Below are 12,482 nucleotides of genomic sequence, written 5' to 3'. Positions count from 1 at the left end.
AAGTCACATGACCGCTCCGCCTCGTGACGTCACATCAGCTGACTGCGGTCTCTCAGAAGTAGGATTCTCCGTCGACCTTCGTCTCCGTGAATTCTTCCTCCGGTTCCAGCGCCGCGCTCCGCAGCTCCTCTCCCCGACATGGCGAGTCAGTCCCAGGGCATCCAGCAGCTGCTGCAGGCTGAGAAGAGAGCGGCCGAGAAGGTGGCAGAGGCCCGCAAACGTGAGTAGCACGGAGGCCCGCGGGCCCGCGGAGGCCCGTTAGCTTGTTAGCAGGTGACAGCGGCTGAGGGCGGCCGTTACCGGGACAATCTCCGGTGTGTCGGTCAGTGAAGAGTGTGGGTGGAGAGCAGCGGGACGAGAGGGTAGAACCAGGCAGGAGAGGCGGGTACAGACCTGCGGCACCAGACCTCGGTCAGAAAACCTCCGAGACCAGAGATGCTCTGCTGCTGCTTCAACGTGACTCCGACCAGAACCAAACCGTAGCCGGTTTCTGGATCACCGAGCTCCTCCCCTCGGTTCGGCTGACGGGCTGCTCTCCAGACACCTTCTGCTCCGGTGCACCGGGGGGTTGTGTCTCTGCCCGGTCACAGTTTCATTAGAATTATGTATCAAATAAATGAATAGGTTCATCACTGATTGATAATCGATGATTAATCAGATACAGCTTCTGATAATATCTGACATTTAAATACGTGTTTCTGTCGGAGATGGTTCATGTGACCTCAGGTCACGTGACCACGTCATGTGATGGAGTCTCTGAATCAGTTCAGACACACACACACCCAGTGGAAACAATAACCTGACCAATAACACGAGTTAAAGTTTAATTATAGTTAATAATGGAGCTGTTGCGTGATGATGTCACTTCCTGTTCCTCCTCCTCAGGTAAGAACCGTCGTCTGAAGCAGGCGAAGGAAGAAGCGCAGGCGGAGATCGAACAGTATCGTCTGCAGAGGGAGAAGGAGTTCAAGACCAAAGAAGCCGCTGTACGAAATATTAATATGAAACGTGTTATTCATTAGTGTTATTACCAGATATTACTATCAGTTCTTTATCACCGGTTACTTAATGTGAAACTATAATTCCTCCGCTTTAGGCACTCGGTTCCCATGGCAACAGCGCGGTGGAGGTGGACCGCGACACGGTGGAGCGGATGGGTCATATCCAGGCCAGTTACCGCGGCAACCGGGAGGCGGTGCTGGGCGAGCTCCTGCGACGTGTCTGCGACATCCATCCAGAGTTTCACGCTAACTACCGCGTGGCCGGCTGAGGGGGCGGGGCCACGACACCTCGGGGTCTTTAATAAATGTTGTGTTACATGTTGATGTTTACAAGATATTTATATCAGAATGTTTGTGTCTGTTAAATCTATAAATCTATAAATGTTTCCTGAACCTTACAAAATAAAAGTGGTTATTCACTGTATGTGTGAACGGTGAGAATCAGCCAATCATAAATATCATTTAATTAGTCTGCTCCTCTTCTCTCACCTGATTGGCTGGGTGGAAAGTGGGAATCTCTATTGTGGAGAATCAGTTTTTTGTTGTTTCCTGTGTGACCATGTGACTTCCTGTTGATGTTTGTGAAATGGTGAAACAGAAAAATATTAAACTTCATGTTTATCAGCTGAAACTGTCTCTGAGATGTAACTTTATGAACACGTAAAGAACACGTTGTCCAGCAGACGGCGCCACACATGTCTACCCAGCATGCAACAGGTGATGTCATCACTGCGGTCAGATAAAAAAAACAGTAAAAAAAACAAGAACTCAGGACTGGCCTCCTGATGCCGATTGGTCCAAACCTCGAAGCCCCTCCCCCTGTGTCCTGCGAATATACGTCATGACGTAGCGCACGGAAGTGTTGTCGGAGTAGAAGCGACGGTGAAGTCTCTTCTTCTTCCTCCCGTTTCTTTCTTCTGAAGTTTTATTGTCGGAACCAAAACTGAGAGAAGAAGATTCAGCGGAACATCCGCGGGTGAGTGTGTGTGTGTGTGTGTGTGTGTGTGTGTGTGTGTGTGTGTGTGTGTGTGTGTGAGAGAGTGAGAGAGTGTGTGTGAGTACGTGACCTCTGTGCTACACACTAGCCATCAGCTACCACACAAGACTCTAATGATTATTTTTCAACATTTAAAGTTTTCTGGCAAATGTGAGAGAAACCTCCCTCGTGAGGTTCGAACCTGTGACACGTTGTAACCGGACGGGTCCGCTGGTCCGTTCGGCTCGTGCACAGTTCCCGTGCAGAGTCCGTGTGTCGGTAGTTCCGTCCCGGTAACGAGCCGCTGCCACGAGTACAGATCGGTTCTGTGCCTGACGTCATCGATCAGATCAGTTCTGTGCCTGACGTCATCGATCAGATCGGTTCTGTGCCTGACGTCATCGATCAGATCAGTTCTGTGCCTGACGTCATCGATCAGATCGGACGTCATCGATCGGATCGGTTCTCACTTCACAGAGACACGTGTACAACACGAGATGGTTAAGATGACACAGGTTCCGACGAAGTGAGGACAGTAATGGAATCAGATTTATGTAATTTCCAGTCTGGATAAGTGTGAAACACTGAAGCATGAACAGACGTGAAGACAAAGATTTTAGAAACTCTCTGGTTTTAGAAATCTCTGGTCTCGTGAAACATTTCCCCACAGGCGGTGATAAACGTCGCCATAGCGACACACCTGGATCAGGTGAGGTCGGAATTGGAGATATTCATATTTAAATATCAATCTGCACATGAACATCACGATCAACGTGACGTGTCTGAAGTGCAACATGATATCTTCGCCGTCAGACTGTAACAATGTACAATGACTTATTTATTACATAATAATATTCATTTATATCTATATTAAATAAACATTGATTGATTTGTACTCGGCAGGTCCGAAAAATCTACAGAGAAGAAGAAAGAGTCTGGAAAAAGTGTCTGATGATGATGATGATGATTCTGAGTTCTTCTATGTTTAATATCTGTGATACTGAACTTTGACTCGTTGACGATTCCGCTCGTAGTTTCACAGATGAACTGTTTCACATCTGATCAATAGGTTAGGGTTAGTGTCCAAACGATAAACCTGCAGCACAACAAGGGAAGTTGTTTATGAAAGGTGAGACATATTAACAGTGTCATGTTCCAGCTGTGATGTGAACACGCATGTTACACACAGATCAACGTTCAGGTGTTTCTGACTCTTATCTCACCTGCAGGTCATGACACACAGTTATGATCTTTATGAGACTCAGTGAGAACACCTGGAGGTAGGTGTGTGCGTGCGTGCGTGTGTGCGTGTGTGCCCGTGTGCGCGTGTGCCCGTGTGCGCGTGTGCGTGTGTGTGTGTGTGTGTGTGTGTGTGTGTGTGTGTGTGTGTGTGTGTGTGTGTGTGTGTTTCACAGATGAACTGTTTCACATCTGATCAATAGGTTAGGGTTAGTGTCCAAACGATAAATAGTCAGTGTCCAAACGATAAACCTGCAGCACAACAAGGGAAGTTTCTTATGAAAGGTGAGACATATTAACAGTCTCATGTTCCAGCTGTGATGTGAACACGCATGTTACACACAGATCAACGTTCAGGTGTTTCTGACTCTTATCTTCACCTGCAGGTCATGACACACAGTTATGATCTTTATGATCTTTATGAGACTCAGTGAGAATCAGATGATGAAATAAGAACCAGAGATTCCTTCCTCATGATGATGAAGATTATTCTAATGATGATGATAATATAATAATAATATGAATACGAATACAGAGTGAGTCTGTGACCACTGAACGTTGAACTGATCAATAATCAGCAGTTAATCAATAATGAGGAGATAAGGAGGTTGTCACTTAGCTGTCATCTAAAGGTGAGACTCCTGAAATCACTTCCTGTCGACTGAGCAGGTGAATCAGTAACTGAGTATCTGTGTGAGGTCGAAATGTCAAATTGTCTTAGGAAGATTACTAAATCTTGACGTGACCCTGAAGTATTTGATCAGCACCTGATAATGTTACGATTCTCTAAGTGCTTAAGAAAGGAGCTTCAATGTTTCCTTTCCTATCTCCTTTAGCAGAGGACACACTCGAGCTTCCTATGTGAGAGTAAGGAGATATAGACCCACAATTCATTGCGGCAGCGATATTTAACGTGACGCGTCATGAACGAATGTAAACGATTCAATCTGAGGAAGAAGAAGAGTATGAATATGACCCAGATGTAAGTTACTGTTTCATATGAATCATAAAACACTGAAACATGCTGATGGAGCCGCTGAGGTTTTTGTAGTTCATCTTCAGAAATGCGTAGTTTCACCACGACAGGCGCATCAAGAACATCCTCCGTCACATGACGACGTAGTTAAGTGTCAGTGGAGTCGGATTTTTTGAGCAGTTGTCGGCTTTTCCTAATTCCTATCAATTCTCCTGGACACCTTTCCTTGACCTCATGACGTTTTCCACTGAGGTCAAGGAATAGTAGAGAGGAACAGTAGATAGGAAGGACAATTCGACCTCAACCCCTGACTGCTCAGAGGTCAGAGGTCACACGTGTTTTGCTCTGTGATTGGCTGATGAGTGTTTATGGCTTTAAGTGTCAGGAAGTTAAAGTTCTCCAGCCATTAAGTATTTATATATATAGAGAGAGAGAGAGAGAGAGAGAGAGAGAGAGAGAGAGAGAGAGAGAGAGAGAGAGAGAGAGAGAGAGAGAGAGAGAGAGAGAGAGAGAGAGAGAGAGAGAGAGAGAGAGAGAGAGAGAGAGAGAGAGAGAGAGAGAGAGAGAGAGAGAGAGAGAGAGAGAGAGAGGGAGAGGGAGGACGAGACAGGAAGCAGCATATGTTTCGGGGTTAAAGCCTCATGTCTCACTCACGCCACACCACTGGCCTAGTAAACCATCCAAGGGATTACTGTGACACACACACACACACACACACACACACACACACACACACACACACACACACACGAGAGAGAAAGTGAAGCTGACTCGTCCAAACAGAAAACAGAAAATAAGCGTCGCTGATGGCGACGACTGTCCTTCCTGTTAATGTCAACAACGCTGTAATCTAATTGGACGATGGCAAACAGAACCTCTGTGCGCTCTGATTGGCTCCTTCGGCCTCCTGTAGCCTCGGGGCCTGGCGTCCAATCAGATTACAGCAGGGTGTCTGCTCAGTGATGTCAGACCGTTACCGCGGTTACAGTTCAGTCTGTGTCTCTCACTGGACGAGTTGTCTTCACTGAGAGAGGACGAAGGTAAGAGAGACAGTTCCTTATGCCTCGTCAGCTTGATGATGTTGTTGTTGTTGATGGTGAAGATGTTGATGAAGATGATGAAGATGAAGATGATGATGTTGTTGATGTTGATGGTGAAGATGTTGATGAAGATGAAGTTGAAGATTATGATGTGAACAAGAGTTTGACTGATATGAGTCTTCATCGATATCAATGTTTATGTTTGTTCATATGAAAACTTGTCTTTGTTTGTTTGTTTTCTTTTCTTCATCGTTATTTATACTAAAGTGTCTTGTTGAACTGTAAAATATTTCTTGTGTTTCTTTGTTACAACAAATTGACACATGAACTGTTTTGTCTTGTTTGCAGCATCAGATCACATGAACGCCATGGACCACGCCGGCCACGTCCACCACGACACCATGGCCCCGCCCACCACCAGTGGACATGATCACGGGGGAGGAGGGGCTGATGGGAACCACGGAGGACACGGGGGGATGGTGGGCGGCTACATAATGCTAACAGTAGCATCATTATGTTAGCATGCTAGATTGGCATGATGGAACCTCACATGCTAATGCTGTCGTTGTTGCCTAGGTGATGACCTTCTACTTTGGCTACAACAACGTGGAGCTGCTGTTCAAGGGACTGCTCATCAACACACCTGGAGGTGTGTGTGTGTGTGTGTGTGTGTGTGTGTGTGTGTGTGTGTGTGTGTGTGTGTGTGTGTGTGTGTGTGTGTGTGTGTGTGTGTGTGTGTGTGTGTGTGTGTGTGTGTGTGTGTGTGTGTGTGTGTGTGTGTGTGTGTGTGTGTGTGTGTGTGTGTGTGTGTGTTGCCAGATGAGCAGTTTTAAGGACTGAAGACCAAAACATATTTTTTTTCTTTTATCACCCCTCCTTTTGTCATCCTCCTGTTGTCCAATCAGAGATGGTTGGGGCATGTATTGGCGTCTTCCTATTGGCCGTCCTGTATGAGGGGCTGAAGATTGGACGGGAGGCGTTGCTGCGTCGCAGTCAGGTGAACGTGCGTTACAACTCGATGCCGCTGCCCGGAGGCGACGGGACGGTGCTGATGGAGACGCACAAGACAGTCGGGTACGTTGCTCATGCTCATGCTAATGCTAATACTAATGCTAATGCTAACTACTGCCGTTAAAATGGAGAACAAGCATAAAACAAATTAACGTTAAAATGTGACGACGGGAAAAAAAAGGGGGGGGACTCGAAAGATAAATTCCATCCACCTGGGAAAAAACTGAAACGTTTCTCACAGAAAGAAAATTTGTTTCTTTATCTTTAAAAAACATAAAAACAAAAGTATAAAGATTTTATAAATTTAAACTTCAGTTTAAAAAAAAAACTTGGAACTTCGGTCCAACATGTGAGACGATATCAATGAGTCATGTGATCGTCTGTAACGTCGTGTGTTCAGCGATTCAGTGATTGACAGTCAGTGTTTGGAGGAGGCGGAGCATTCTGTTGGAATAAAGTCACGCCTCCCAGGACTCTCTATCAGGTAACTGTAGGGATCCTGGTTCTGGTTCTGGTTTTGGTTCTGGTTCTGTCTACCTGTTCTCTCTGAGATGTTGTGATCAGACTGAGGAGTATTAATATTTTCATATATTATATACTTTTAATTTTTCTGACTAACAAAACATTCAGTTACATTTACAGGTCGTATTTTATACATATCAATTTTTCTCATTAAAAGAGTTTTTAACCTGTGTCCTCTGGGGGCGTGCTTTTGTTTTTACTGTCATCTGATTTGTATGGGCTAATGCTGAGGCTAATCTTAGCATAATCCATAACACAAATCTGAATGGAAACGATTTGTTAAATATTAGTGTAAATTTCAAGAAAATTAGCTTAAACAGTAATGCTACATTATTTTAGTCCTCATCTGAAATCTTCAAAATAATTATGCTACAGCTAATATTGATGCCAATGCAAACACATATATAACTCAAATTATTTGATTGATTCTGCACATGCTAAAAATGCTAACTAACGTTTCTTATGCTCCAATGCTGGTTGTACTGGTGAGATGAAACATAACAGGATCAGAGAGGGATTCGCATCCTTAGCATTGTGTAAGATACAAAGCAAATATAATCGGTTTAAGAGCATAATTATTGCTAACTTTCTAATGCTTGTTACATGATGGTCCCGCTAATGCTAATGACAGAATGTAAAGAGCAGACTTATCCAAGATGCTAATGTTAACAGAAATTCTAACCTCCCGCTGTCGTTCTCTCAGGCAGCGGATGATAAGCCCTGGCCACTTCATGCAGACCCTGTTGCACATCGTCCAGGTGGTCGTGAGCTATTTCCTGATGCTCGTCTTCATGACCTACAACGGTTATCTGTGCATCGCCGTGGCAGCCGGCGCTGGCATGGGTTACTTCCTGTTCAGCTGGAGGAAGGCCGTGGTCGTCGATATAACCGAGCACTGCCATTAGCTAACACACTAGTAAGCATCGCGTTGGGAGGTTTAATTACTGCTGATCACAATTGAGGCACGAGACCTTAGATGACGTGCTGCTGAAGCTACAAACCACCTGAGGCAGTTTCATTAGCACATAGAACAAATTAACAATTGTTATTTCGGAATCATGGTAACACGTCGTTAGAGGTTAGCGTGCACACTAACATTGTAGTAGAGTTTTGGTGAACTCCCTCTGGTGGGCGAGACGGCCAATCAAAGCTCAGACCCCACCAGAAGGTTCTGATTGGCCAATCACCTTGTTCTCTGTTTTTAAATGTTTCTGTGCCATGACAACTGAACGGTTAGCGCTAGCTGCTGCTAGCCTAAATAGCCTTCATACACTTGTCTTTTAGTTAGCATCGTTAGCAGCTCGTTAGCTGAGCCACCATACAACATTGTTTAAACAGTTTGGAGATGATTTATTTTACATGTTGATCATAATGTCCTTTGATTTAACTGAAAAAAGGTTGTTTTTTTGTTCTTGTTGAATTTTCTCTATTTAAATTGAAACATCGTCGACATAGATCCATGAATTTAATTTATCGACAGAATCACATTTACAGTCTCATCTCTCAACTGATCAAAACTGAATCTATACAATCATTTTCTTGTTTACAACAAATGGCCAGTTACACTTTTTAAGTAATATATTTTAAGAATCATTCGTTGTTCAGTTTGTTTTTGAGAACTCTTCCTGGTTGGTGAGTCGGCCAATCAGATCAGAGCTCAGATTATCTGTCTAAACATTAGATTTTGATTTTTTTAAAGTGTCCATACAGTCGCTGTTTCCCCAGGTCGAGTTTTAAAAACCATTAATCTCAGTTCATATTTACAGATGAAGTTCAATCTACTTTTTTGTTTACGAATCGTCACCGTCTCGTTGAGCCTTACAGCGACACCGTCTGCCTTAACGTGGTGACGCATGACGAGTGTGAAGTTACGGTTAATTCATCAGGACGTTCTGTCGTAGATGTTGTGATATGTTGTGATCATTTTTTTATTTTCAAATGAATAGATTCACACTGAGGGAGGCGAGGTTTACCTCGGGGACCAATGAGATTGCAGGGACAGATCAATTACTGGACTTCTACTTGCTGATTAGGTGTATTGTGATGAAGGGTGTCCACATACTTTTGACCAGGTGCTCTGGTCTATGAAGTTTAGAGGCTTTCTGATAAATAAAAAATAAGAAACTGTCTGTGAAGGAAACTTATAACAGAATATTATGAAAGTGTCTGAAATGTTTTAACTGTCACAAATGCTGGAATCATACAAAAACCTTAATAAAGTTTATGAAGAAAACGGTAGTCGGCTCGTCTGTGGGGATAAAACAGAGATATAGATATTTATATCTATGATGGTGTTTCCTGAATGTCCCGCAGCCACACGGGGCGCTGTTGAGCCCACACCTTCAGTTTCGGAAACTGCGAAGAAGAGAGAACTTCCGGGTTGCAGGTGCACGACTTCACCTCTAAACCGTTTCTCCCGTTTCTCTACCGGGACGTGATTGTGTTTGTTTCCGTTAACCGGCTCTCAGTCACGGTTCAGCCGCGGTTCGTCCCCTCACCGACCCCCTGATGGCCTCCAGGCGGCCGGACAGCTTTGACGGACTCGGCTACCGGGGCCGCGACGACCCGCTGTACGGAGCCAGCTACCCGGTCCGGAGCGCTGGAGCCCCCGCAGAGCTTCAACACCACCACTGGGTCACGACGCCGCCGGACATCCCCGGCAGCCGCAACCTGCACCACGGAGAGCGGACACCGCAGTCTGACGAGCCGCTGGGAGAGCACGGAGCTCCCGCAGCCGGCTGGGACGCTCCGCAGCCCGGCGTCCCGCCTGTCGGTAGGTCGGTGCGGAGGAGCGTTAGCTCTCACGGCTACATGCTAATGTGCGACAATCTTATTACGCGGTGGTTTGCTAACACGACAACAGGAACAACTGCACGGAGCTAATGTGCTAACTATCATGACCAATAAGACCTGCGACTGACCTGGTCAGACAGGGTTAGGCTTAGCGTACAAGCTAACTGTCAATCAGCATGCTAACACTTTGTTTATTAGCATGCTAACAGTTAGCCAGTGAGTTAATGCGTCATATTCAAAGGAAGTGAAAAATAAAATGAAAGTTTGTCTCGTTTGTGCAGAGCAGCTGAATCGATTCGCAGGATTTGGAATCGGACTTGTCAGGTTGTTAACCATATTATTATGATCTATGATGTTCTTCTTATTACATGATATGGTTCTGATGATATTCATGTGTCGTCGTCGTGTTCAGTCTGTTCACAGAGAACGTGCTGGCTCATCCGTGTATCGTCCTCCGCAGACAGTGTCAGGTCGGTTCACCTCCACCAGCTCCTCCGGTTTCTGTTTTCATCCATATTAATATTTCCATGAATTGCAGGTGAACTATCACGGCCGCTGTTACCACCTGACTCCGTTCAGCGCTGTCGCCGTCATGTACGTCATCACTAAGGCTCAGGTGAGATTCAACACTGAGTTTATTACAAATAAACAAATCTCAGAAGAACTCGTGAAACTGATTTTGTCTCTTGATTATTGAAAGTTCGGTTTAATATAAAGATCTTCATGTTTGAATGATGAATCATGGAACATGCTCACAGTTTAATATTTCATAGTTCATCACATTGTTATTGATCAGGGTCCGAAGGCGCTGTGGAAGGGAATGGGCAGCACCTTCATCGTCCACGGCATCACACTGGGAGCCGAGGGCATCATCAGCGAGTTCACCCCGCTGCCACGGTAACCACGTACAGTAGGACTGTTACTGTAGAGAAACTGTGGGAATATTACAGTAATGGTACTGCAATATCACTGTAATATTACAGTGACCTCACAGTGATTTAACAGTGATATTACAGTATGATTACATTGTGGTTACAGTCCAGTATGATTACAGTACGATTACAGTGTGGTTTTGTGTCTGCAGGGAGCTTCCTCACCGGTGGAGCTGGAAACAACTCGCTGGTCACCTGCTGCTCAAAGGGTCTGTTCACTACTTCTGTTGACACTTCCTGTTTCCTCTCTGGATCAATAGTTGATTATTGATTATTGTCTGTAGTTCTGACTCTCTCTCTCTGGCGCAGGTTAACAGCTGTGGTGGCTCTTCCTTTCTACTGCTCCAGTCTCATCGAGACGGTCCAGGTCACTATTGATTATTGATCATACGTTCAAATTGTTTCTGATTTATAAATAATCCATCTTTCTGAATTATTCTTTACTCAAGTGACGGTTCTGGAGCTTTTGACTGAAGAAAGTTCTGGAGCGAATGATGCAGTTTCATCAGGAAACGTTTCTTTGTTTCATAACGTTTATCTGATGAAACGAGAGAAAAGATTGTTGATAATTATTTATAACATGTTGTTAATTTTCATGTATCATCGGAGAAAAGTTGCGGTGAACTTTCTGGTTTTCACGGTTAAATGACACTTTGTCTCGTCCTCAGAGCGAGATCGTCCGTGACGACTCATCGTCTGGTCTGCTGGACTGTGTCCGTGAGGGCATGGCTCGCCTGTTGGGCGTCGGCGCTCCTCACAGTCGCCGTCTGCTTCCTCTCAGTGCTCTGCTGCTTCCCGCCGCGCTACATGCCGTCCTGCGATACGCCATCGCAGCCTCGGTGCAGCGGGCAGTTCTGTGGCTGCACCAGCGGAGCAAGAAGCAGCGGGTGGATCCATCCAACCCACTTGACAGCTACTTCCCTGAGCTGGCGGCGGCGTGGGCGGGGTCTCTCGTGGCCGACGTGATGGTGTTTCCACTTGAGACTGCGCTGCACCGCCTCAGCCTGCAGGGCACGCGCACCATTATTGATGCCACCGACGGCGTGGTTGCCGCAGGAAACGGCGGGAGCCCGCTGGTACTTCCTGTCAACACGCAGTACGACGGCTTCTCTGAATGCCTTCACGCCATCCGCCGCAAAGAGGGCATGGCCGGGTTCTACCGGGGGTTCGGAGCGCTGGTGGCACAGTACGCGCTGCACGGAGCGCTGCTCGCTGCGGCCAGGACGCTGCTGAGGCTGCTGCTGCTGGACGCCAAGCACAGCTAGAGGCGTTACCAGGGAGACGCAGAGAGGTCACCTGGTTGTGACAGGAAGAAACGTCTCAGCGCTCCGGACTCTTTACACCTTCATCTAATAATAATAATAATAATAATAATAATGAATTTCACATATCTCAGTACAGCAGACACAGAATCACCATAGCAACCACAGCAAATGCCACAAACTGCACTGGATCGTCATGACAACCACCTGCTAACACCTAGCAACCGCTTTGTGACATCATGGCAAAGCCTTGCCACTGACAGGATCGCCATAGAAACCCCTAAATGAACCAACAGCCATCTGGTGCTATGGTGCTATAGTGACACACTGAGCGTGTGTCACTTCCTGTCTTCAACTAATGACACTATGGAAATGCCATGTCACTTACTGTCCCAGCATGAAGTCGTGTGTTAAAATACTGACAGCTGATTGGTTACCTGCTGTCAGGTGTCGCTGTTCATTTGTATAAAGTTGTAAAAATGAATTAAATGTAGATTTAGATTAAATTATGTGAGTTATTATAATTTAATATTAATATTCAAGTCAAACAATTGAATGAAAACCATTTCAAAATAAATAAATATGAATAAGGGATGTCACACCTGGCGTCATGTGATGTTGTTTTTCTGTCAAATGTTGAAACTTTAGAAAAATTAAAATTTCAATGTGTTTTTGTCTGGAGCTGAAATAAAAATAAATCTGGTCTTGTGAAGCTGCTTCTTCTCTTTTT

At 45.3% G+C, this 12,482-nt stretch overlaps 3 protein-coding genes across 4 annotated transcripts; all 3 read left to right on the top strand.

Annotated features, from left to right (window-relative positions):
* Positions 1-19: 19 nt before the first annotated feature.
* Positions 20-1,632, top strand: atp6v1g1 (ATPase H+ transporting V1 subunit G1). Its single transcript, XM_035607310.2, has 3 exons — positions 20-220; positions 886-986; positions 1,097-1,632. Exons 1-3 carry the CDS (start codon positions 139-141, stop codon positions 1,268-1,270), a joined length of 357 nt encoding a protein of 118 aa, XP_035463203.1. The 5' UTR covers positions 20-138; the 3' UTR covers positions 1,271-1,632.
* A 187-nt stretch (positions 1,633-1,819) lies between these two features.
* On the top strand, positions 1,820-8,998 carry slc31a1 (solute carrier family 31 member 1). Of its 2 annotated transcripts, XM_035607306.2 has the most exons (6): positions 1,820-1,977; positions 5,581-5,711; positions 5,809-5,881; positions 6,138-6,306; positions 6,644-6,727; positions 7,469-8,998. In XM_035607306.2, the coding sequence occupies exons 2-6, from the start codon at positions 5,592-5,594 to the stop codon at positions 7,668-7,670; spliced, it is 648 nt and encodes a 215-aa protein (XP_035463199.1). In that variant the 5' UTR covers positions 1,820-1,977; positions 5,581-5,591; the 3' UTR covers positions 7,671-8,998. The 2 variants fall into 2 exon arrangements, with proteins under 2 accessions (XP_035463199.1, XP_047185648.1); XM_047329692.1 differs by lacking the exon at positions 6,644-6,727.
* A 130-nt stretch (positions 8,999-9,128) lies between these two features.
* On the top strand, positions 9,129-12,464 carry slc25a46 (solute carrier family 25 member 46). The gene is made up of 8 exons (XM_035607300.2): positions 9,129-9,538; positions 9,840-9,882; positions 9,971-10,028; positions 10,097-10,174; positions 10,355-10,455; positions 10,643-10,699; positions 10,800-10,857; positions 11,159-12,464. Exons 1-8 carry the CDS (start codon positions 9,274-9,276, stop codon positions 11,753-11,755), a joined length of 1,257 nt encoding a protein of 418 aa, XP_035463193.1. The 5' UTR covers positions 9,129-9,273; the 3' UTR covers positions 11,756-12,464.
* Positions 12,465-12,482: the final 18 nt, after the last annotated feature.

Source organism: Scophthalmus maximus, chromosome 20 (genome assembly GCF_022379125.1).
Source record: "Scophthalmus maximus strain ysfricsl-2021 chromosome 20, ASM2237912v1, whole genome shotgun sequence".
NCBI classification, from domain to species: Eukaryota; Metazoa; Chordata; class Actinopteri; order Pleuronectiformes; family Scophthalmidae; genus Scophthalmus; species Scophthalmus maximus.
Note: the sequence above shows the minus strand (reverse complement) of the source record. Positions and strands in the feature narration are given on the sequence as shown.

Bases quoted from the DNA above. Each gene is read 5' to 3' on its own strand.
- slc25a46 (XM_035607300.2), top strand. From the start codon at position 9,274: ATGGCCTCCAGGCGGCCGGACAGCTTTGACGGACTCGGCTACCGGGGC. The intron at 10,456-10,642 runs GTAACCACGTAC...TTGTGTCTGCAG, and splicing joins GAGTTCACCCCGCTGCCACG to GGAGCTTCCTCACCGGTGGA. The intron at 10,858-11,158 runs GTCACTATTGAT...TCTCGTCCTCAG, and splicing joins GTCTCATCGAGACGGTCCAG to AGCGAGATCGTCCGTGACGA.
- atp6v1g1 (XM_035607310.2), top strand. From the start codon at position 139: ATGGCGAGTCAGTCCCAGGGCATCCAGCAGCTGCTGCAGGCTGAGAAG. The intron at 221-885 runs GTGAGTAGCACG...CCTCCTCCTCAG, and splicing joins GGTGGCAGAGGCCCGCAAAC to GTAAGAACCGTCGTCTGAAG. The intron at 987-1,096 runs GTACGAAATATT...CCTCCGCTTTAG, and splicing joins TCAAGACCAAAGAAGCCGCT to GCACTCGGTTCCCATGGCAA.
- slc31a1 (XM_035607306.2), top strand. From the start codon at position 5,592: ATGAACGCCATGGACCACGCCGGCCACGTCCACCACGACACCATGGCC. The intron at 6,307-6,643 runs GTACGTTGCTCA...TCGTGTGTTCAG, and splicing joins GAGACGCACAAGACAGTCGG to CGATTCAGTGATTGACAGTC. The intron at 6,728-7,468 runs GTAACTGTAGGG...TCGTTCTCTCAG, and splicing joins CTCCCAGGACTCTCTATCAG to GCAGCGGATGATAAGCCCTG.